The sequence below is a fragment of the Mytilus edulis genome, chromosome 1, assembly GCF_963676685.1.
Source record: "Mytilus edulis chromosome 1, xbMytEdul2.2, whole genome shotgun sequence".
Taxonomy (NCBI): domain Eukaryota; kingdom Metazoa; phylum Mollusca; class Bivalvia; order Mytilida; family Mytilidae; genus Mytilus; species Mytilus edulis.
The window spans coordinates 29,667,910-29,695,305 of record NC_092344.1 but is presented as its reverse complement, the minus strand read 5'-3'; the positions used below and the strand labels follow the sequence as shown (position 1 = coordinate 29,695,305).

Below are 27,396 nucleotides of genomic sequence, written 5' to 3'. Positions count from 1 at the left end.
TCATAAATAGAATGACTCAAATGGGTACAAGTTTCTTGTCCAAGGGAAGGAATCGTACTTAATAGAAAAATCGTTTTTTTTCTGAAACTGGCATTATCAAGATGATTGATTTTTTATTGACAACATATATATTTGTAACGTTTGGGTAGTTGTCTTTAAACGAACAATCGGCATTCACAGGGAAACCAACTATGCTCCTGGTTTTGCCACCTTAACATCACTTTCCGCTAAATAGATAATGTTCTCTTTATAAACGATCCACATATTTGATGAATATGTTTAACGTGTCCATATCATCGAACTTGAGATAAGGATACAATAAATACAGCTAAGTCTGTCCCATAACTTGGCTCACATATACAAATTGACAAAGAGGGCCAAGATTGTTAGGTAAAAAGTGTGATTGTTGTGTATACTGTTGAAGAAATCACAACTTTCCGTTGTCATGGACCAAATGTACATCGTCGTAACGTTTGAAATACCACGAAATAAGGAAGAACCAATGGAAATGCTGTAATACTGTCTAATGATGCAATATAAGCCAATTAGATTAACGCAGACTTTTGTATCAATTTCTTGTATCGCACTCAATACAGCGTGCTACGAGAAATATCTATTCATGCAAGAAATAAATCACATGCCACAACCATATTAGAATATGATATATAAACTCTTTGTCAATCAGCAATATTAAAATTATCATAAAGCAGTTCATACTTCACAATGTCAAGTGAGTCTATAACCGTTTTTTTTTCAAATGTGTTACAAATTGTTAAAATATTTAGGGTGAACATGGAAACCTATATGCCACAGCTAGAAGTTTGGGTACACCTGCCAGAATTGAAAATGTAAGTCTTACATAATACTTTATTAATTAATAGATTTGTTTTATACATAATACTAGTTTAATTGATCTATTAATGAAGTACTTATGTATCCCGTGAATGCGCTCATTCTTTTTGTATTCTTGTCTTTCATTTTTGCTTTGTAAACATTTGTGTTTGTTTTATAGTGATGAAGATAATAATACGATTTGACTGCTGTATCCCTATTTTATTATATGATAATCAACCGAATCATTATTCTACTTGTTTTTACTGAAGAAATTAGAATGGTATTTCGTAAATTATCGCTATTTTGTGCAATTTTCTTATGATCTTTTTTTGTGATAATTTTTCATATCATGGTACTAGCTTTAGATGGAAAATTGCATTAAATGGACAACGTCGTCATAGGTAAAATAGCGATAAACAGATTATCATTGGTCATCTCAACTCGATTGCTTTTCTCGCTTGAGCCTTCCAGGCTCAAGCGAGAAAATCAATCTCGTTGAGATGAACAACGATAATCTATTAATTATTACCTATAACTTATGCCTTCTCGAGATCATATGACATTTGTCGAACTTCTTTAATAATTAGACAACAAAGCAAAGCATGTATAAGACTTATTCAGTCTCACTCCTCTCCAAATTGTTGCGATGTTTACATTTTTATTCCAAGCAAGTGATATTATACTAATATGTTATCAGTAAATTATTGGTCATAATTATAAATTAACTCTTTACGAAACTTTCAATTTTGCGAACTATTAAAGAGTTCATATCCTGAAAATAGATAAACTTAAATGAATTTGGAGAAACCTTTCTGATTTTTTGCTTTAATACATTTTAACATAGTACTTATTTTTTCTTTCTAAATTATTTTTGTCGAGCGTCACTGATGAGTCTTTTGTAGACGTAACTCACGTCTGGATATTTAAACAAAAAAAAACTGGCATCTAAGATGGGTTTATTTACATACACTGAGTTGATAACACTGCTGTTAGAGGTTTACTCTTCTGATATAATTCCAAGCCCAGTGATAAAAAGTAAAATCACAAAAATACTGAACTCCGAGGAAAATTCAATCGGAAAGTCACTAATCACATGGCAAAATCAAATGACAAAACATATCAAACGAATGGACAACAAAGGTCATATTCCTGACTTGGTACAGGAATTTTCAAATGTAGAAAATGATGGATAGAACCTGGTTTTATAGCGAAAAACCCCTCACTTGTACGACAGTCGCATTACTGTGTTGGCATGAATTATCATTTATATTGTCAATATATCAAAAATAACTGTTTACAGAACTTTGAATTTTCAAAATACTAAGGATTTCATATCCCAGGAATCCTAGTAAATAACCGTAGCTGTATTTAGCTTAATCATTTGGTATTTTTGGTCTGCAATGATCATCAACATCGTCGTTTTGTTTTTTGTTGCAATTTAGTGTTTCTGTTGTTTCGTTGCTTTTCTCTTATATGTGTTGTGTTTCCCTCGGTTTTAGTTTTTAACCCGGATTAGTTTTCTCTCAATCAATTAATGACTTTAAACCTGTAGTATACAACTTTTGCCTTTATTCATCCTTTTCGAACCTTTTATACTCTACCATCACTCATGAGTCTCTTGCACACCAAATGCGCATTTGGTATACACATATGGCGAATGCTGAATATATAAACATAATGGTTCTACAATCTGTCGATAACTTTTTTTTTGCATTGAAAAAAGTCATTTTTCTCTGACTGTTAGCGATTTCCTTAAACTTAAGGGGAATTAGCTTATGGAATGGTTAGCGCCAAAAATCATGTTTAACCTCGTCAAATCCTGAAGGTTTATGTCCAAAGTCAGAAGCATGTTATTCAGTTGTTGTCGTTTGCTGCGGTTTTTCAGAAATTAGTTTGTTCATAGATAAAGCAGTAAGGTTTCTCATTTGAATTGTTTTACGTTGGTAATTTCGGTGCCTTCATGTGGTAAGGGGTTTGCTTATTATTGAAGGCCATATGGTGATCTATTAATTTTAACTTCTTTATCAGTTGTCGGAAAAGTAATCATATCACATCGTCTTATCTTTAATATTTATTTACTTAGCAAATTTGTATTTGAATTTGCAAACTTCATAAGTAACGTCACAGCAACTATCAAATATAATGTTTCGACATCTCGTGTGTAATATGATTTTTAAAGATACAGCTAATCCTTTAAACCGGAATCAAATCGTTGTAATTTAAAAAGAATAATGCGCTTGTTTAAAGTTATATGAGAAAACTTACCCCTTTCTTTTTCGAACTACATATTCTAGAGGTTGCGTGAATCAGATGTGGATACTTAAAATGCCAAAAATAATTAAGGGTACACACAATCTAAGAATTCTTCATCTTGCAATAATATTAAAACATCTGACTATTCTTCACTGTATACAAGTATAAGTTATCAAAATTAACCAGGAATATGGTTAAATACGCCAGACGCGCGTTTTGTCTACATAAGACTCATCAGCGACGCTCATATCAAAATATTTATAAAGCCAAACAAGTACAAAGTTAAAGAGCAATGAGGATCCAAAATTCCAAAAAGTTGTGCCAAATACGAATAAGGTAATCTATGCCAGGGATAAGAAAATCCATTCCAAACTAAAATACAAATTGAAATCCATCGAGTTTGTCATGATTTGTTTCATAAATAGAATGACTCACATGGGTACAAGTTTCTTGTCCAAGGGAAGGAATCGTACTTAATAGAAAAATCTTTTTTTTTCTGAAACTGGCATTATCATGATGATTGATTTTTTATTGACAACATATAGATTTGTAACGTTTGGGTATTTGTCTTTAAACGAACAATCGGCATTCACAGGGAAACCAACTATGCTCCTGGTTTTGCCACCTTAACATCACTTTCCGCTAAATAGATAATGTTCTCTTTATAAACGATCCACATATTTGACGAATATGTTTAACGTGTCTATATCATCGAACTTGAGATAAGGATACAATACATACAGCTAAGTCTGTCCCATAACTTGGCTCACATATACAAATTGACAAAAAGAAATATCTATTCATACGAGAAATATATCACATGCCACAACCATATTAGAATATGATATATAAACTCTTTGTCATTCAGCAATATTAAAATTATGATAAAGCAGTTCATACTTCACAATGTCAAGTGAGTCTCTATAACAGTTGTTTTTCAAATGTGTTACAAATTGTTAAAATATTTAGGGTGAACAAGGAAACCTATATGCCACAGCTAGAAGTTTGGATACACCTGCCAGGATTGAAGATGTAAGTCTTACATAATGCTTTTTTAATTGATTGATTTTATTTATACATAATACTGATTTAGTTGATCTAATTAATGAAGTACTTATGTATCCCATGAATGTGCTCATTCTTGTTGTATTCTTGTCTTTCATTTTTGCTTTGTATACATTTGTGTTTGTTTTATAGTGATGAAGATTATAATACAATTTGACTGCTGTATCCCTATTTTCGACATATTTACCTATTATGTCTGTTTTGTTCACACATTGTTGTCAATATAATGGAATTTCAAGCGATTGTCAAACAAGTTAGAGGTTTTCAGATCTTTGGTCGTGTTGTTGTCTTTTTGCAACATTCCTCATTTCCATTCTCATTTTTGTTAGCTGACTACAACACCAGGTTTAATCCACCATTTTCTATATAAGATAATGCCTGTACCAAGTAAGGAATATGACAGTTGTTTTTCATTAGTTTGATGTGCATGAGTTTTGAATTTGTCATCTGATAATCAACTCTGCTTATTAAATATAGTTACGCGTGTTATGTATTAGTTATTTCATGTTTTTGGTAGGGTTTACTTCTTAAAACCAAATATTTATTCAGTCTGTTTATTATTAAAAAAAGTGTCCAAAAAGTCTATCTTAAAGATATATACTTATAAGTGAGCAGTAATTGTTTGTTACTAAATATAGATTTGCATATATAGATTTTCATATATTCATATTTATATTTGTTTCTTACAGTGATATTTATCCGAATAAAATTATTTGAAGAAACTTTGATAAGGTTCAAGCCAGTCAAAATCGTTGACCATACCAAACAAAAGTAGTTGGAAGCTAACTTATTTAAGCTAGCATGCTGTTGTTTAATATGAACTATTCAATATTATTGTAAAGACTGTTGGAAAACCTATGAAGCTAGGATATGCTATTTTCAATATTATTCTCTTTCTCATTTGATACGTTATGATCGTTCATGTTTTTCAATGGACTTTTATTTTAACATGCATGTGATCTGGGATTTCCAGTTACACTAGAACAATAGAAAAGTCACTCTTCTTATGAAAGAGATAGAAAAGGTAAAAAAAGGAGAGACCATTTATGCATAAAAACCGATATGCATAGGGATGAATATGTCTTAAAACACAAAACGATTATATAACTTTTATACAACCACTATAAGTAAAGTATATGTTCAAGCTAAATTTGTTAATATATGATTTTTAAGTGCCAAACTTGCTGTTAATTGAACAATCTATTGTTCAACATAGGGGTGTGTAAAAAACTGCCGGATTTGACTGCATATTTTTCTTTTTTTTTTGAAAAAAATATATGTCAAACCTGAATAATGTAGCTGTCTGAGAATCCAATTCTTAACGTGTTCCGAAATGTAGTTTCGTCACAAGAATTTTTCAAAATTGGTTCATTTTGTTTAAATGAATGTCGGTAAATTCGTATGATCGAGCACACCGACAAGTGTATCGTTTGGACAACTCGATATAATGTAATCAATATACGTGACAAATTGCCTAATGTGAAGTTCATTAAAATCATCATAACATAATTGATCAACACATTATGTTTGAAAAACATGAGTCCTATAATATAAGACTTTAAAGGTTCATATCATTTACATTCAACGTTTTTATTGGATTTTTGTTTACTACAATGTAACCTCGAGGTTCAACGTTGATAGTAAAAACAATCCCAGAAAAATGTTGAATATTGTAAATGATATATACCTTCCAATTCTTATAATACCGGAATAGAAAATAAGTGATCCTAATTAACCATGCACGTGTGTTAAAGAAGACTTTGCACTTTTATGCTGTACAGGGGTTAAGGCTTTTTCTTAAACAATATTGTGATCTCAAATTTGATGAATTTTGTTGGCAATACTTTAATACAAACACTAAATATAGGATATAGGAAAGTATATGTTAAATCTCAATGTATTATTATTATGAAAAATGTTTGACTCGGTCAAAAAAACAACCCCTCCTCCTCCCCCTCCTTGCATGTAATGGTTGAAACCTAAGGGGATTCGCACTAACTGCCTAAAAGAGGGCCCACTCCAGTTTGCGTCAGTAATTTCGTATATAATAAACAAAATATTGTCTCACACTGAAATGGGCGACCGGGCAACCTGCACGGCCCAGCGTTACAAAACATTACCAACAAAAACCTTCAGTTGGACAATCTTACTGGAATCTAATTATCTCTACTGATAAATAATGCAACACTAAAGACACATTTAAGTTTTGGAATTATTTTATTCACAAAGAATGTTTCTCATTAATGTACATTTCTATGCTCTTGTCTTTTCGGAGTTTATATTTGAAATTAAAAATTGCTGCATGAAAGAGACTAGCTCAACATTCCTATGCATATGATTGTCATATTTACGTGAGAATCATTCCATAAAAATCCGTTTGATATCCTTTCAATGCCAGACACTGTCTAGTGTTTTTTTCGGCCACAGTTACAAGCAAAACCTGGCTAAACTTGTGCTGGATCAGTAACTTGAATCTAACATCGTTATTGATGTTAAGCAATTAGTTTAAAGGGCCATCCGGAAATATTGGATTTTGATAACAGTCTTCTTTCATACAGAAAATCGCTGCAAAATAGTTTGAACATTCAATTAGGTGATTATAATATTATTCAATCCAAAGAGAACCTGAAAATATTATACCAACGTTTGAACAGAGATGCAAAATAAAAAACAACCACAAAAACCAGCCATTTTACTTTACAATGAAATTGATAAAGTAGTTAGTTGCATGTCCCATCATCTTTTGGTTGCCGACCCCAGATAAATATAATCTAAATTTCGTAGCATTTTCACCCCCCCCTTTTCTTAACTGAATTTGTTCAAGGTATGGTGGTTTTACCCCTTTCCAGATTTCAGTATGTCATGTTGTGTATCTTTTATAAATTAGATGAATTTATATTAAGTTTCTACGATATTCTTTATCATTTGACAAAATGCTTTGCATCTGTTTTAAACTGTTTACTATTTGAAAAAGCGCGCCTTCTTTTACTTTAATGTACCTCCCTTTATTTCACATAGCAACACAAATTAAAAACTGCCAATCTTTGCTGCATATCATTTTTTTCCCCGATAAAAATATATGTCATGCAAGATAATCAACTTTACAAATTGGGAGAAAATCAAGTTATTCCGACCATTGGATAGTATTTAAAAAAAATAATGAAAGGATGGCATGATTACAATTTTGAACCCTGACGACACTGAAAATCGACAATTCACGCATTTACCTATCATATGAAGATACGATGATGTGATAGCTAAACAATCAATAATTTACCTGATTTATTATCATATTCACATTATGTTGACACGTCTTAAAATAGATATAGGAAGATGTGGTGTGAGTGCCAATGAGACAACTCTCCATAGTTCGTTTGTGCTAGCTCATTTTAAACAAGCTAAACAATTACAGCATCATCCGTTTTTCTTTACCGATTACCTCTAGTCAGAAGAGCGCACTGTTTACAGGGGAGGTAATATTTTGTCACCAGTTCGCCCACTGAAATTAATAGGAAAATCAAACGGTTTAAGATTTTACATTTTACACAAAATTGTAAAAATCCAGATGTATATAATATGAAATATGGTACTGACAAAAATGAGTTACTATCATATAATTCAAAGAAAAAAATAAGATGGGGTAGACTTTTGTAATTACATTGGTGGCAGCTTCCAAACATAGTGCTGTTTCGGAAGCAATTTTGTACAAAAACTACACATATTGTCACCTTTAAGGGGTCAATATTATCAAAACAAAATATACACATATGATTTATATTGTACTCACAAAATAAATGTCACAAAAAAGTATATTTGATTAAGTAGGAAAATATGCATAAAATTTCCATGGCAACCATCTGTTTTGCATAGCTGAAAATATACAAAATACACAAAATTAGTCACTTGAAGCCTGCTGGGGATAAAAAAATAAAACCCACGATAACACTACTTATTGCATCAGCAACCAACATACGTGGCGTAAATGAGAGATGAAAGATACCAGAGGGACATCCAAAGTCGTAATAAAAAATAAACTGACGATGCCATAGATAAAAAAGAAAAAAGGCAAAAATTTATTCATTTAATCTTTCTTTGAAACAGCAATGAGCAAATCATTGCATAGACTCTATGGGGAAGTTGTGACTGGACCTAAGTCCCAAGTTTAAAACACTACTATTTGATTTTTCAATACTAAAGGAGAGGGTGACCATAAATATTTTCGGCCCTCTGCATTCGAAAATTAAAAGTTATGATAAAAGTAAGATCTGAAAATAAGTCAACATGACCAAAATTGACCCCATTAGGATTTATGGCCGTTCAAAGTAAATTTTACACAATTTTTCGTAAATTTTGGTTATTTTTTACATACATATTTTAATCAGAGTTTTTTTTAAAACCTAATTTGTCAGATATTAGGGACTTCACATGTATAGAAAAGAATGTATGATAATGGAACAAATTGGACCTAACAATATCTGTATTTAAAAACCGTCCCTGATTGGGAAAACCCCGATTCTATAATCCTAATACAATAGATAAAACATTGATGCAGTTTAAGTTTAAGGTATAATCCTTTCATGGATATATATCAGTTATAAACTGAGAGAAGAGTCAGTAAAATTACAGATCTTTTTTTTTTTTGTGTCAGATGAACTCACATGAGGAGTTGTGGTATAATTGCCAATAAGAGAAATATACACAAAATACCAAAATGATGTATCTACTATTGGTCTTCTTACAACCTTCACCATTGAGAAAACCCCAGACTATATATCAAGCTAAGCTAAGCTATAAACAATGATAAAAGCCAACAGCATGAACAAATGTTTAAAATAAATAAATTAGAAAACCCATGCATTGCTTTAGGCTTAAACTATACACAAAGAAATGATTATTCATCTCATCTTCCAACAATGGTGAAAAGTCGTCGACGACTGTAAAGACTGACCTGGCGTAGGTCTGAGGGAACCACTCTCCACACAGGTTTAATATGTACACATAAAAAGCTGGTATTTGTAGTTAAAACTATCTACATCAAATAGTGGTTAATGTTGTTGTCCTCAGTGCCGCCGCTGCATGGCGGCTGGCCTTGAAGTCGTCCAGAGTGGTTGAGTTGGTCACCGTTGTTGGCAGCTGGTTACAATTCTGGATAGTGCGAGGAAAGAATGATTTTCTGTACATTTCTGTTTTGGTGTAGATCTGCCTCCATCTGTTTGCCCCTCTGGTTCTTTGTCACTTTTGTTGATGATACTGGAAATCATGCCATTGATGGCCTTGTACATGATCAAAAGGCGATGGTCCGGATCTTACGTCGATTTTGTAATGATTCCCATTTAAGAAGCTGAATCATGTTGGTGACACATCCAGAGGTTTTATCTCTAGTTATTACAGACATAACGGGCTCCCCTTCTTTATCGAGTCGTTTTATGTCTTTCACTTTAAATTTGTATGGGTCCCATATAGAGGACGCATACTTCAATGATTGTCTGACCATGGAACTATAGCTATAGGTTGTATCTCGGACTGTTTTGTACAGTTTCTGAAGTTGCGGCTCAAGAATTCTAGAATTCTTGATGATTTGGCTGCTGTTATCTCTGCGTGCTTTTTACAAGTAAGATCTTCGCTAAGAGTAACACAAAGATATTTGCTGATGTCAACAACTTAGAATTGGTGTCTATGTAGGTGGTACTGTGTCTCCAAGATGTTTTTTTCGGCTGGTACCTATTCTGATGACTGTGCATTTAGAAGGGTGAAAGTTCATCTAACATACATGTTCCCATTGCTCTGGGACAGCCAGGTCTTGTTGAAGGTTATTTGCATCTGCTTGATTCCTGATGTGCTGATATAACAAGCTGTCGTCGGCAAAAAGGCGAACTGCAGAAGATGAAACTGTATCAGGCAGGTCGTTAAAGGACAGTGCCTTGAGGAACTCCAGAAAGAACATCTAGCTTCTCTGAGGATGAGCCTTCTACCATCACTCTTTGTGTTCGAGATGTCAAAAATGATGAAATTCATTTTTGGGTGTTTTCCCTAATCCCATAAAATCCTAGCTTGTACAAAAGGCGTTGGTGTGGCACTTTGTCGAAAGCCTTGGCAAAATGCAGTAGTATTATATCATACTGTTCTCTCCCTGTTTTCAGTATTGCAGACAGCAACCATTCAAAAAAATGAGGGGTATATGTCAAAGAGACAACAACCAAACCAAATGACTACAACTAAATCAAAGGCTCCAAACTTGGGACAGGCACTTAACAAATGTGTGAGGCGAGGGGTTAATTTGTTTACAGGTGCTTAACCCTACTCGTCTTGAACAATAGTGTATAATTTTGCAAAAAAACTGGTTCAGAAACTTCCAGCAAATACCATGTAAATTGACTGATTAAGTCAATATATTTTGAATTAAAGAAGCTTGACAATAGTTGAAATAAAGCAAATAATTAACACTTTGGTTATTTTAATAGGATGTTTTGAGTGCTTTGCTTAGAAAAGGAGGTTTGATCAATAATTAGAGTATATTCTAATCAGATCAACTCTGTAAAGTTATCAACTGTTGAACATCTCATTTATGTTTGTGGAAAGGTTTAATATTTAAAAAAATCAATTTAAATCATTTATAAAATTCAAGACTTAATATCACATAAAAGGGGCATAACCAGGGTTGGTGAAATAAAAGAGGGTTAAAAATTGTGAATTTTAAATGCCCATAATGGTAAAAATTTATACATTTTTAACCAATTTAGAAAAATAAATTATGCCCCCTCTTTTTTTCACACTCTGAACCAGCCTTTTTTGTCCAAAATACTTAATAATTGGCATTTTCCATCTATAAACAATTATATTATGAAGCAAAACAGTATAATAGTGTTAGCAAATTAACAGTGGGATGACACCAGGTCATCTCAGTCAACGCACCATTTTTGGCAGACTTCAGAAAAACATAGAAAAAGGGAAAAAGGCATTTTTAAAACCGTCAACCAAAAAGTTCTCTTAAAAGTCTATTTTTTAATTTTTTTTATTAACAGTATAAATATTTGATATTAGGATTACATAATACACCATATCACTGTTAGTCCAGACTTTTGTATACATATGATGCAAATTGGGCTTATTAGTACGACGGCTTCATAAAAAAATTGTACACATCCTGCTACAAGCATGAAATTTAGCACAAAGCTTCATCTAGTATTACTCTTTGATTTGAGAGAGGGAGGCATTTAAAAAAATGCACCACTTCCGGTAAAATTCAATATGGCGTATATTTTACTTAAATCAGTCCAATATCGAAGGCTAATATTTGAAAATATAATCATGCTACTACCGTTATATTCGGCACAAACCTTTGTAATGTGCTACTTTTGGATATATTTTATAGATTATATGACTTTAAAAACCCTCCTTTCGGTTTAATCGCGTATTTTTTTGGGAGGGTAATTGAAATGTGTTTAACGTATTGCTACTATCAGTATATTTTGCAGGAATTTTTCTTTGGATTTGGATTTCCTCATGGATACATTATATAGGTCATATCTCTTTAAACCTCCTTCTTCTGGTTGTCATAGAAATATCAACTTTGAATTTTGATATTCAATTTATTTTCAAAATGTGCCAGTAACTACACTTTTGGTTTGAAGTTATCTTCAAACTACTTATTTACTACAATTTTTATAATGTTTTAATAGAAAGCTAACACTTCCGGTAAAAAAACGATATGGCGTAAAATTCAGTCCTTAATCTGTATCCTCGATGTAGAGTTTTAGAAAGATTGATTAAACAAAATAAGGTCACTTAAGTACTCAAACGTCTTTAGAATTACTAATTAATGGCCGCAAATACATGTTTCTTCACAATCACCTCCACAAGTACATAAAGAAGTGCACTGGAGACCTGATTTTCCACACTTACAGAGACCGTGGCATTCTTTCTAACATTCATAATGTACAAGCTCCTGACAAGATGAATAACTATTCAAGATTCTAATGAATGTCGAAGAGACACATATGATCCATAGGAGCCCTTTTGGACAACTCTTTGTAAGGCCTCTTCTTACTCATTTACACCCGCCATGGTATATTGCACATTTTATATGCTGACAAAGACTAGACCGAGTCTTGGACCGGGATTAGTCTTTCCTCTTCCTCAACAGATGTTTTCTTGCTTCGTTTATTCATCTGGTAAGTTTGTTTGATCTTACAGTAGAACCATTTATCGTTCTATCAACGACATTATACATATCTGGTGATGTTGCCTGATCAATCATCTTTATAAATTCGAAAGTCACCTCTTCAAACACCATCCATGTCACCAACGCAGTCTTTTTTTTTTGCTTTTGCAGCGTGTAATCGCTCAATGCGTGGTGCATTTGAAAGGTTATGGATACATATTTATATCTAAAGCTTTTCTCACTCCAAAACGCAAGACAAAGTTCGTCTCCTCCCATATCACGGAATAACAAAACAGCAATGACAACAACATCAGTATCGACTGTTCGAATCTTGACTCATTTGCATTAGACACATGAATCATGATTCTAGTGTCTGCCTCTTCATGTGAACATTGTGCTAAACTTGAAACATCATCATCATGTGGTGGATAACACAGAACATTCTGAGCATTTGTTGCTACAACTACCCTTTCCTCAAAATTTGATTGAGCAAGCTGCTGTGAATGAAAACCATCAAGTTTTTTCTTATTGTCGTCATTTTTCAGAAAACTTTGCCAATTTTGAGGAATTTGTTTTGAACCTGGACTCGTCTGTGCATTCCCTTTCCAATAGCTCTTGCTTCTTGTAGCAGCCTTCAAACTATTGTCTGTGGAAGAGACTATATCCACTGTTCTAGTTTCAATGTGTTTCCGAGTACACTAAATTTGGTATTTGTCCTTACTATAAGAAACCGCTTGAAACTGTAACAAAATGGTGAGGTCTTGGATGTATATGATACTTGTAGCAACAAATAGGATGATCTATATTATCCACAACATGATGATGTTTCAAGTTAAGCACCATGTTTACATTAAGAGACTAACACTAGAATCATGGTACATGTGTCTGACGCAGTGAAACACGGACTTAAACGATGATGCTGTCATTACTGTTTCGCTATTCCGTGACATAGGGGTAGACGAACTATGGCTTGTGTTATGGAGGGCAAAAAGCTTTAGATAAATATATATACATGACCTTTCAAATGCACTAGGCAATAAGTGATCACACTCACTACCTGTAATCCATGCATTTACCAGTTTTAATACGGTTCTCTGTTTGCTTGAAAAGGAAAAGAGACTTCGTTGGAGACATTGATGGCATTTGAAGATGTGACTTTAATTTAGCATTAAGAATGATGATTGATAAGCCTTAATCACTGTGGTTTCACTGTACAATCGCACAAACTTTCAGATGGGGTAAATGAAGCATGAACATATCTATTTGTGCAAAAAAGGAAGGCTTATTGAGGCTATTTCCTCAACTGGGTCTAGTCTGCATGGTCATGGCTTAAAATGAGAAGGACAAACAGACAAATATAAGTACACAAGAAACATCATAGAAAACTAAAGACTTGGCAACACGAATCCCACCAAAAACTTTGGATGATCTCAGGTGCTCCTGAAGGGTAAGCAGATCCTGTCCACATATGGCACCCGTCATGTTGCTCATGTTATTACAAACCCGGTAAATAGTCTCATTCGGTAGGTCACATTCATAAAAAGGGGAGAGGATTGTAGTTAAGACTTAAGAAATTATGATAGGGAAAACAAGCGCTGGAATATTGTCTCAATTGGGAAATAATACTCTGTATGCAGGCGCTGCTGGACTGTTGCTACATAGAAATGGAAAGTTCGTCTGTGATGCAAAGTGCAATATACTAAGTCGGGTGTTAAGGGGACGAGATTGGCATTAGCACTTATGCTACCCAGTCCAGGTGCAAACGGATGGCGAGGGGACAAAGTGGATCCATGGAAAACCTGTTTAAAAAACTTTTTCTGATGCCTCATCATCTGCTGAGGAGCTTGTACATTATGGATGTAAGAAAGGATGCAGCGGTCGTTGTAAATGAGGACAATCGGGTCTCCCATGCACTGCTTTCTGTGCTTTTCGCACAGGCACTAGTTTCTATTTTTTGTCCATGGATTTATGAGTTTGAACAGCGGTATACTACTGTTGCCTTTATTTCTATCAATGGAAAGACCCAATACATTATACGTTGATAGTGGGTATTGCAATGAGTAGAAACAAGTGCCTGTGGCTTGCGGTGGTGATTGTGAGTCAACAAGTATTTGTGCTCAAATAGTTGTAATTTAAGAAATGTTTTAGTACTTTATTGCATTATTTTGTTTTCATAAATCTATCCAAATCTGTACATCAAGGATATAGAGAAGGATTGAGATGGATTTAGAACCATACTGTTTTTTACCGGAAGTGTTAACTTTGTATCAAAATATTTAAATTATAATAAAGAATTATTGATTTTGATGCCAAAAGATTAATGATCTGCACAAAAAATAAATTTTACATTTTGAAAAAACTTACCCATTGAAATAAAAAAAATGATATTTCCATGTTCGGCAAAATGGACATGACGGTAGTAGGTGTTTTTAAAGACTTTGTCCTATAAATTGTATCCGTGAAAAGCATCACAGAAAGATTCCTGCACAATATAATGATAGCAGCAATACGTTAAAACACATTTCAATCACCCTTTCTAAAAAATAGTCTTTACCATAGCAACATATTGCAAAAACATCATAACTAGTAAAAATGATTTTAATGATTGGCAATGGTTACCTTACTTTGTACTTGTAACAACTAACACATTTCTAGTCACACTTTTACTCTGGGGTAGGATGCAAATGTGTTGAGTCTTTGTCTGAATTTGATACGCTCTTTGAACTCGGAACTAAAAAAACATTTTCCTTCGATACAAGATCGAAATTTTTTTTTGTCTAAAACATTTTTTTTTATGATATAAAAAATAATTAAGAGCATTTTAAACTGAATCGAAATTTTTGCACATTCCATGTTTATACAGGGCGAAGCTCAATGCTTATTGGCACGGCCTCTTAATAATTCTAATTCAAAACATTATATCTCGTTCTTTTGTTTTAACGGTGGTTCAATGGTAGAATCGACGTTCATATCGATGAGTGTTTATTTAAGCGATTTTGTCATTCGGTTCTGTTACTTCCAAGAACGATTGCCTTAAATCTTTTCAATAAGGAAATAAAAAAATAATACGATGTTTGATTCTTTATTGTCAGTCATGCGATCTACGTATGCCTTGTTATTTTTTTTTTTAAATTAATAGGGTAACCAAATGATAGACTCTATATATCATTAGCGGCATCATTACGCAAAGGTTTATTAAAGGCAACAGTAGTATACCGCTGTTTAAAATTCATAAATCGATTGACAAATTTGGGTTGCACACTCAAACTGACGGAAACATGTCAGATGTAAGAGAAGAACTACGACAAAACAGAAAAACAACACTAAAAAGAACACTCACAAACGAACTATAATATAACAATAGCCATTTTCCTGACTTGGTACAGGACATTTTAAGAAAAAAAAAACCGGTGGAGCAATTTAAAACGCCAGACGCTCGTATCATCTACACAAAATTAACCAGTGAAGCTCGGATAAAAGACCCTTCTATTTCAACCTGCTAAAACGTAGCAGCTGAAAAATGCTTTCAACGTTTTAATTCTATTGAAATCATACATCAGTTGTTGAATTTGTCTGTTTGTCTTTTTATTTTTTAGACATGGCGTTGTCAGTTTATTTTCAATCTATGAGTTTAACTGTCCCAATGATATTTTTCGCCTCTCTTTTACACCAGAGTTTTCGATATCCCAAACTAGGCAAACTATTTACTAAATTTATCATCGGTACTAGGACATCATTCGTAAATACGATTCAACTGTCGGCATACACCAGAAAAGCTGAACAAACCTTACAGACTAACGATACTGATGTCATCTCATTAAAAGTTGCATATTTTGGGTATGATATTAATTTACTTATAGGGTCTTTGAATCGAAAATAAACACATTTATTCTAAAACCAGTTGTTGGCATGATACACATTTGGTTCTTTCATATTTTTAATGATGGTATGATACTAAAAACCTAACTGGATAGATTGTTCTGGATATTCTAAATGTGATGAAGAAATAATCTGTCAATCAGTTTAATTTAGGTCTGGAGTCAGTAACTGCTAGTAGTCCTTTGTTAACTTATGTTTCATTGCCATTTTGATTCGTTTCTTATGTTGCCTATTCTGACATTGGACTTCGACTCCTATTAAACTGAGTTTTACTGTGCGTATTGCTGTGTATTTGTTTTTCTATATTGGATAAAGGTATAGGGAGGGTTGAGATCTCACAAAACATGTTTAACCCTGCCAAAATTTTGCACCTGTCCCAAGTCAGGAGCCTCTGGCCTTTGTTAGTCTTGTGTAATTTTTAAATTTAGTTCCTTTAGATGTTTTACAGTTCAGTATGACGTCCATTGTGACTGAGTTGACATTTTTGTTAAGTGGCTAGCTGAAGCACGACTCCGTGTGCAACATTTTCTTGCTGTGTTGAAGACCGATTGGTGTCCGTGGGGATTTTTCTGCTCTTTGGTCGGGTTATAATAATAATAATAATAATAATAATGACTTTAATTAAAGAGGGTGACATAAAAATCATTCACTTATCATGATCTATCATGTATCTTGGGTGTTTCAAAGCACAATTATTTTGCTTTGGTGTGTATATAGAATATATTGGAAATTGAGGTTACATGGTTACTAAAGCTTGTACATAAGTAAAAAATGGGGTGAACATTTGATTGGTTAACTTCCAGTGTTGGTTCTTCAGTTACAAGCAATGACATTGTAGTTGACATTTTGTCTTTAGTACTGGACAGGATAAAACTTTACTCATGCAAGTATTTCTTTATTTAAAACATAGATAAATGCTGCTCAATTTTTTGAAAAGTGCAAAGAGCTATTTATTAAAAACAATTAGGGAAACATGAATGGTGGTATTACACTTAATTACACTTAATATGGAATCTGCACATGCACCTTTGACTTTGTGAGTACTCTCATCTGTTAAAATTTCATGCTACTTTAGTGAAATATTACAAAAATTAAATATTCATGATATTCTGAGTGGATTGAGTCTCTAAAACTGACTTTTTCCGCATTTCTTATATTCTGCTTTAATAGAAAAAAATCCTCAATAAAAACTTGAATAAATATATAGATATAAGCAAATGAAATATTTTTACAGCAGTAACAACAAATTTTCACTACAGGAGAAGCTTTTTTATCGTCACTCTCTAAAAAGCAGCGAAAATTTAAGCTTAATGTAAGGACTTATTGAAACCTTCTTGGAGTCAGTTAACCTTTATATGGATAGTTCATTCAGCTTGAATACATCATTTACTCTCTTAGTTTCAACAATTCTATCAGGAATAAGTAAAAGTTACCCATATAGCTTTATTAATTGGTCTAAAAATTTTGAGGAAATGAGAGGTATAAATGGACAAAAAGTGACAATATAATTAAGACAAAGAGGTCCAATAGTGGTATTTATCAACCTAAAGTCATCTTGTGTATCATATTCAACTGTTTGTAACCAGATAAGATTAATATTAGTTCATTTATTTGTCCACACTATATTCTTTCAACGCTGAGAAAGAATTTTTTCTCGAATAGCTGTGAATATTGTTTTACATTATACTAGATTTTTCTGAAAATATTGAACTGATTATGACAAAACTTGACAGTAATGCTCGAACTTACCAGTATTACAAAAGAAACAAGTGTCATTGAGTTTATTCAACAAGAAGTCTTCGATGTAACACCCCTTAATAAAAGTACGTCACATCCGGTTGCATACGAAAAAGTGTCGAAAAAGACTTATAATCCCCTGGATTTGACAGTTGAAAGAAATGAATCCTACATTTAATTGCACCAAAAAAATTTGGGTAATAAAAATATTTCTTGGGTTTTTAAATGCACCATTTTTTTTTATTTGGTGTTTCTATAGATTTATATTGAAAAATTGGTTACATGGTTACTAAAGCTTGAACAGAAGTAGTAAAAAGAGATGAAATTGTGATTGGTAAACTTCCAGTGATTGTAATTTTCTTATTTGCAATGAATATTATGCCCAATTTTTTTAAAAGTATAAATTTAACAAAGATTAATAGTGGAAAATCAATTGTGGTATTACACCTTAATTTACCAGCTTGAATTCATGTTCAGACGTTCCTTAAACAAAAAAATCAGAATGTTTACCTTTTCCCATCGTTTGTCATAAAAACTCTTACCACAATCTTGTCCAACTAAACCAAGCTATGAAAAGATCTCGGATTGTGTTTCTTAAATAAATAATTTTAGTATAAATTCAAGCAAATATCTTCCGATGAGAGTGGCACATTTAAAATCTTGAGAACCTTAGCTTTTTAAAAATGTTTAAATTGCATACATATTCTAAAGACAACCTATCTAAACTGTGGGTACTTTTAACCGATAAAATGCTTATAACCCGAATTCATAGGAAATATATTCATAAGAATATCACATTTCGTGCTACTTCGTGGTTACCAGTTTTTATTGGTGGAGGAAGCTGGAGTGTCCGAGGAAACCACCAACCTTCGATAGGAAAACCTAGTCAATTAAGATTGGAGTCGAGTGCACAAGCACATGCGGGATTCGAACTCACAACCTCAGTGTTGACTGACACGCGACCATCTAGGCCCCTACATTGATACAGGATATCAATTTAACATCGTAGTAAAATCTATAAAGATGGACATCTGTACTAACATAGATTCTAGTTTTAAATTAAACATATAACGGCTTCTTTCAGGTTATATGAGGTCAAAATAGTTTTGGTTAAAAATATTAATTTGTGTAATAAAAAATGTATTGGGTACAGTAGATTGATTCAGTCGTTTTAGTTTTTGTTGATATTATTTAAAAAAATTGAAAAAAAAAAACAATTACTTGTTCACAATCTAAGGCGTTAAAAAATCAAAAATCAAAACAAAACCAAAACATTCTCTTAGAATTTTCATAATGATCTTAATGCTGATCAAATACTGTCTCAAAGGAAAACCAGTCTTTAATCTGAATTGAAAACAAAATCTTATTTAAAATGTGCAACTTGGCAATTTATCTTATCAACATCAGGATTAAAACCACATAAGCCCTTTGCAAAAAATCCCACTTTACATAACACAACATTATTTTAAATGTTTAAATGTTTTATAAACATGGCAACTTATAATAAACTTCCCTTTAGTTTAGCTTACTCACTTCTCATTGTTCCAAAGAAAAAACAATAGTTATAAGACGCGACGGAAACAATCCATGAAACAGCAACAAGAAACACATTGAAGTCGTAAACACCAGATTTCAATTGATAGATAGGCATAATACTTAGCAAACAAATTGAAATTTAAATCACTTTTCATGATATGTATTATTGATATTTTGAATAACAAACGAAACTTTTTTTTTCAGACTAGTTACATTAACAGCACTGCTATTAGACTATGTACAATATCTGAAAAGTCATTCTATATTAACATACAGCATCCAAAAGGCAATGAAACTAAGTTAACTAGCATTTCATCGGCATTTGATTTTGAAACAAAGTATAAGTGTATATCCCATGTTGATTCAACCCAACAAAACACCAAATTGGCAGAGGTAAGTTTTTAATAAACACAAATGTCTTTTTCTCTTAAGTAAAAATCGTATAATAATGGTTGCTAAAAATTTGGATCATATCTTGTCTAAAAGACTAGATTCGTTTAACTATTACCATAAAAAGTATCACATGCTCTAGAATTACAAATTAAGCGATGTCAGCAAATAAGATGAACAAAAGAGACAAACACATCGTTTACCCTATAAGCACCGTCATTTTAAGTATGCTATGCGTATAACAAGAACAAATATTTTGAATACGCATAAAATTTATCCATTTCGAATATTATTTCCCTTCATAATATTGATACTCATATAGTTATACGTTTTCGCTGCCTTAGTTGTTATATCAGACCGATATTTATAAAACGAAATCCAACTTTATTTTGCAATAAAAAAGAGTCTTCTTATACATCTTTTATAGATATTTCAGAAGTGGTGCTGTTGCAGGTCTGTCTTAGGTTAGAACGATATTTCGGTTGTCCTAGTTCCACATCCTGTACGTTATTGGTTTTTGTTTTGTTGTCAGACGCCTTACAAATGCTTATTGGTACATTGAAATAATGTAAATCAGGCTGTTAATTTTCATATTTTGCATACATTGTCCCATGAATAACCTTTAGAAACTTCCGTGGTTTAACGGTAACTTCTAAGCAGCACGGGTATCATAGTGGTTTTGGTTGTTTTTCTATCAACATTGAATTCATACATCTTCTCAAGCTCTTTTCTAATTCTTGGTACGTATATTGTTTTATTTTGATCGTTCCTGATGAGGATAAATCGGCATGCAGTACGTGCATTTCGTTTGACAAGAATCATTATCAAAACATCAGAGAAGATATAGATAAAGAAAATCCAGAATAAAATATCACATTCAGAATTGTTAATTTCAAACTTCTAAGACGTACATAACAATGTACCATACCGTCTGCCCCCTTCGTATACCATGTAAACCATTTAACAGTCTTTATAAATAGAGTTGTGTTGATTATACCGAACAAATTTATGAGGTAGAACGACTGAAATCGATACTAAATAAGCATGAAGGTTGCCATATGAGAAGTTGACAATTGTAAAGGTAAAATCCCCACGTTTTTAAAAGTAAAATAACAATAGTTACGAATTTTAAGAAATATCCAAAACGAAAAGTCCACAAACAAATAGAAGATCAAAAGCAGAAAAACGAATGGAAGACAACTGTCATATTCCCGATGTTCTATTGGAGGTAAATAAATAATATCACAAAAATTCTGAACTCGGAGCAACATGGCAAAATCAAATGACAAAACACATAAAAAACGAATGGACAAGAACTGTCTTATTCCTGACTTGGTACAGGCATTTTTAAATGTAGAAAATGGTGGGTTAAACCTGGTTTTAAAGCGCTAAACCTCTCACAGTGATACCAGTTTCATCAAATTCCGTTATATTTACAATGATGCGTGAACTAAGTTTGAAAGTCCACAATCCTTCATAAGCAATTTTACGTTATTACTCCATGTATCAAAATCAACCTTATGTAATTATAAATAATTATAATCACTATGAAAGCAAACAAATATGTCAACAAAGAAAAAGCAATAAACAAAGGGCATATAGACAAAGAAAGAAGAATAAAAAAAAAACATAGCACCATAACACAATGACAGTATGTATAAATATCGACCAAAGCAAAAGTATGCACCATTCAATCGCAGTCGTGAAGCGAAAACTGGTCTACACCTGATATGTCATTCTTTCCATTGAAAAAGACTTCTGGTTATCGAGTTTAAGTTAACGAATCACACTCGGCTAATTTGTTTTGAAAATTAAAGATTGATTCATTGATTTTTGGTGTGTTAACGCCCCTTTTTTGCATGGTGGCCATTTTTTATTGGTTGAGGAAGCTGAAGTGCCAGGAAAAAACACCGACCTTCGAAAAAATAACTGACTATCCTAGTCAATTAAGATTGGAGTCGAGTGCATCCGCACGAGCGGGGTTTGAACTCACTACCTCAGTATTGACTGGCTAGTAATTACAGTAGAACTACTAAGCCCACTTGGCCACCGCGGCCACTGTAAATTAAAGGAAAAACACATTTTAAAATAATGATTGTCGACGTAAGTTCCCATGGTCACGATTTTCTAATTTTTTACAAAGCACCCCAAGAAACCGTATTATACGGGATTTCTTTAACATGGAAAATGAAATTTTTAAGCTCTTTGATGGTGGTTATAATAGTTCTTATAATAGAGTTTATACATTGAATATATCGTAAACTAAAACGGAAAGTATTAAGCGAGTTTGCTGTAATTATTTCAGCATTTTAGTAACATTAATTTTTACCTTAAGTTTACCACATTTTCATCGAAACAACTTTATTTCGTGTATCATCGGGATATTTTCTTCTCTGGTTAAAAACAAGACACTGTACATGTGTTTGTCGAACTTTATGTGTGAAATGAAAGTAGTTTTAAAGAACATCATTTTGTTGCTTACACTATTAGGTCATTAACAAAGACAGTGTTCACTCATTGTATTTCTCATTTTTGCTTTTTGTGTGGTTAATTCATTTGTTTCGAATAGCCAGCTAATTTTGTAAAGTATTATTTTCTTCAGGAGAATATTTTTGTGTCTATATTTCAATACTTAAAACTTTTAATTGAAAAGATATTTTTGTTTTCATTGTAGCATAAGAATAAAATCGGTTGGTTTTGTGTCACACCCGGAATATGGCACATTAAGTCTACATGATGTTTTTGTCCTAAATCAATCTCTGTGGGAAAGACAACAAAAATATGTCACCATTCCTGTATAAATAAGACAACAGCAGAAACAACTACATTAATTTCAAAGCTTAATTGACAATAATTTTTTTTCTCTCAAGCAAACCACTGAAGCCAATGACCTATATGTGCCAAGCAGGCAGCAGCAAAAAAAAATCCAGGTTTCTACAGACTAGTTTTCGATTTTTAAAACCCTCCTCTCCTCTCTTCTTTTGAAATCAATTGTTCGTTCCCGTTCTGAAAGCTAATGCAAGGAAGTAATCAATTAAGAGTCAGACTCTGAGAAAAGTATGATAATAAACATCATTACCGTAAAAAATAGGATTATACAAATTATTGTCAGTTTGTTTTTCTAAATGACTAAGCTATTTCAAAATTCTTAGAGAAAAGAATTATATACATTATCGGCTCGATATAGTCTTTTTGTGCTGATGTGGCTCAAAACTACCAACAACCAATAAATCAATCATTACATTTTTTATATGCCTGTTTCAATTCAGGATTGAGCCGGTATATGAGAGGTCGTCATTGTGTCAAGTTTGTTAAATTTTTTGTCAAATTGTTTTATCATTTATTAAGACGTTAGTTGTTTGCAATGAATTTCAAGAAAAGGGACGAAAGATCTCAGAGGGACAGATCGAAAATAAACTGACACCGCCATGACTAAAAAAAGAATAGACAAACAATAGTTCACAAGAAACAACATTGAAAACTGAAGACTAAGAAACACGAACCCCAACAAAAACTGGGGGTATTCTCAAGTACACCAGAAGGGCAAGCAGATCCTGCTCCATATGTGGCATCCGTCGTGTTGCTCGTGTTATTACAAACCCGGTTATTAGTCTAATTTGGTAGGTCAAATTCTTGAAAATTCTAGTTATTGTCTCTTTGACATATTTCACATTTCCATTCTCAATTATTATGTTTCTTTTTTTTAATATTCGAGCCTTTTATAGCCGACCATTAAATAAGACCGTATGGTTGCCACAACTGCTTAACTCTATATATCCTTATTTTGATATTATACAAGTATTACACAAAATTAACACTGTTCCATGCAAAGGAGGTAAGATATTAGTATAAACAGTTATCTTTGAATTGGTGCTTGTAAGGATAATTATTTCATCATAATGTATATGAAAGGTTTTAATCTAATTCTTTTTGTCAAAGATCGCCGCGATAAAACCTTATTATGCTAATACGGCGTAAAGCAACCAACAATCAATCAATCAATCTTGTCAAAGAAGAAATTACTGATACGATAAAAAATAGAAAAAAATAACTTTATTTTTCTTAGTTGAACCAGAAAAGATTAAACAACAGTTATGAAAAAAATGAAGTTGACCTTGTTTCGAGCCAAATGACTACAACTTGTGATCTAAAGTGCAGTACTTCGGAATCAGAGCACTCTAAATGTTCCAATTCAAAAGAGGAACTTGACTCGATTTATGACAACTGTGATTACACAGGTAAAATGTTATAAAAAGTAGACATATAGATACATTAGCTATCGATTAAACGTATAAATAAACCATTTTTTTTTTAAACAAAAAAAAAGCACTTTAATACAATGTTCAAGACTATTGTTTCTTTTTTTTTATGCTATATAGGGAAATAATTCTACATCTACCGCATACGTCAGGCAAAAAAAAATTTATAACTTTATACATGATGTTGTACTTTAGAGTTGTTAAGAAATTGTACAATGCATATCTAGTCTTTCATATTAACAAACACAGAAAATAAAGAAAACTACATGTAAAAATACGGTAAACAAAATAAACAATAGTCTAACGTTAAATCAAAACATAAATGATGCAGGTGATACATACGTAGTAACAGAGAAATTCCCGATATCGCTCCATTTTGAGTCATTGGTTTCTTATTTGTTAATTTTGTGTAGCTTAATAAAATATATGTTTGAGTTTTTAACATGGGTGAGCTACCGTTGCCTGTTATTTACTAAAGATATGCAGTAATGCTAAATTTATTAATTGTCATAAAAATTAATATGTAAACAACAAAAGCAAAACTCAATATTAAGGAAAAACTATAGCTTAAAATTATCCATGGTAGTTATGACTCACAGTTTACTTTTTTGGGGGGGAGGATTAAAATCATATGATATAGATTGTTCTTTTTGAATTTAAATGGGCTTTGTAGTTTTTAAATGGTAACTGGTTTTAGAATTTTAATCTTTTTATGAAGTTATATCGAAACGTCGATCGTCTCGTCTGTACATTTTGGAAACCTTTGATTAATGTCGAAATTTTTTAAGAATTGCCAAAATACGACACTGACTTTATAGAAGCATACTCTCCGAGATATGAACAAATTTACAACATGATTTTGTGAAATATTGAAAATACAATTCGCTTTCAACAGTCAGTAAGTTTCAAATTTGTCGAAATAAGCAAAGAAACATCGCTGATAAATATTATTCACTTACAAGTAACTTAACCTCAGTGAATTCCCCAAAACGCATTCTTATACACTCAGGTAAACATGACAATTACATATATTTTTAACCTATACTATGAAATCAAATGATCTAGAAAAATACAAATGCACGAGTTCACTATCGATTCATATATATTTAAGTTTATTTTGGGTTATATGACCGTCGGAAATCTTTGAAGGTTACCGCCATAGTAAATTAGATGGCGTTTTTACTTAAATACTTACAAAATTCTGATACATATTATCGACCCTATCAACCGTTATTGTTTATTTAATACTTTTTTATAATTTGTAAATTCGTTTTAGCATGTCATGAATTAAATGAGCAAGAAGTTAAAGAAGCATTTCACAGCTAATGCCCCTTATATAAAGTATAAAATTGCGCTAACTTTGCGTTAATTTACGTGAAATTAAGAATGTACGTTTAACTACATCATCATTTCCTTTTAATAGACATGTACTCTTGAGAAGAGAATCAAATGTAAAAAGAGTGAAAAGATGCAAAGGGCAACAAAATCCAAGTGTCATATAAAAACCGGCATCTCTTTTACCTAATTAAACAATAGTGTCCTTGACCTTGATCTGTCCGTAAGATTCGATTCAAAACAAAAGTTAAAGCACAAAATACTGAACTTCGAGAAATTCATAAAGGGAAATCCCTAATCAAATAGCTAATTCAAAGGCTCAAACACATCAGCGAATGGATAAAACCTGTCATGTTCCTGACTTGGTACAGGCATTTTTCTAATGCAGAAAATGGTGGATTGAACCTTGTTTTCTGGCAAGCTAAACTTACAATAATCTTAATCTTAAAGTCAAAAATATTGTTTCCACAGTAGACTATGTAATTTATTATATTGATCCAAAGAAAGGTATGCTGAACACACGAGGTTGTAGATCAGAAATTAAAATTAATACTAATGAATATCGTAAATCAGCATTTGTTGATTTGTCTCGTTGTTACTATTACGAAGAATTCATACACGGTATTCTCAAAACAAATAAAAAAAACCACAAAACTGATATCCTCGAAATGCTGGAAATTTAGATCATTTACATATTGTCGAATTATATAGATTTATTTTTTTTCACGGATAATCAGTTTTCTAATGGACGCTCATTGTACCCCCGACTTTTTGCTCTATTGAAACATTGCTCAAAATATAAAAAAGAGAGAAAAAGTCTTGTAAAGATCTTCAATTTACTTTCAGAAATATTGACGATGTCCTGTCTTTCAATAACCGACATGTTATTGAGTGCCTGCTTCTTATATATCACATTACACTTTAGCTTGAGGGTCATTCTTAAAATATCTTGATGTTTTTCTCGATATAATCACAGATAGAGGACTTTAATCTCAAACCTTCAAACGTTCATGATTTCAACTTTTTGAATGTTTGATTCCTGTATATATATGCAGTAGGATGTTATGTGAACCACCATTTGGTGTTAACAACGTCTCAATTGTTACGTCATGTCCTAAACAATTTCAGAGTAAATACGTCTAAAATGACACTACACAGCTTTTACACTCGCCAGCTCCATTTAGTTGTTCAATAAGATGTGTTTGTAATTAACTTATTGGCGACATGGCATCAAAAACAGTGATCTTTATCTATCAGAAAAATCGATCGTGTTCAATTTCATGTTTAGTGTATTTTAACTTGGTGTAGATTCTCCTTATGAGAACGTAAATATTAGCCATAGACGCTTACCTTGATTACAAACCAACACGCGATTCTTTTTCAAATGACTTTTCTTCCTTTTCGGTGGATATAATATTCCTATATCAAGCAATTTCTTTTGTTCAAAGGTAGGCTTGAATTGCGAACATCACTTACAATATATCAAGGAAATAAACATATAATTAGTATACTTGATAAAAAATAATGTTTGTAAAGTAAAGACGGGTGCATTCAACTAAATTATTCCATCAAATTAAAACTATGCAAGTATCAATTTGTCGTTGTGCTTTTTGCTTTGTCTATATGTCTTTTTGTGTTTCTTTGATACATATGGTGTGGCTTTGTACTCACAAATATTACACGATGATCTTGATAAATAGAACCTGTATATTGCCGTTGTTTATCATCTTAATTACGTGTTAAAGCATTCTGTTATTTGTCTTTATGAATAATAATTTTAGTCTAGTTTTTTTTGTATCCATTCACGTGACTCTGTAAATTCCGTTATTGTGTTATTGTGCTATTGTAAATGTTTGTATTCTTGTTTTTCAATTTTTTAAATGTGCTTGTCTGTTTGCCTCTTTGTGTTTTTTTGTTACATATTTGTTTGTTTTTATAGTAATTGAG

General features: G+C 32.3%; 1 protein-coding gene across 3 annotated transcripts in view; it reads left to right on the top strand.

Annotated features, from left to right (window-relative positions):
- LOC139511383 (serine-rich adhesin for platelets-like) overlaps positions 1-27,396 on the top strand; it is a 73,465-nt gene that overhangs the window by 21,066 nt on the left and 25,003 nt on the right. The window contains exons 7-10 of one of the 3 annotated variants that reach the window (XM_071298066.1): positions 786-848; positions 4,057-4,119; positions 19,670-19,858; positions 23,922-24,093. In XM_071298066.1, coding sequence (XP_071154167.1) covers positions 786-848; positions 4,057-4,119; positions 19,670-19,858; positions 23,922-24,093 — 487 coding nt within the window. The remainder of the gene's footprint in view (positions 1-785; positions 849-4,056; positions 4,120-19,669; positions 19,859-23,921; positions 24,094-27,396) is intronic. The other 2 variants (XM_071298076.1, XM_071298085.1) reach the window with 2 other exon arrangements.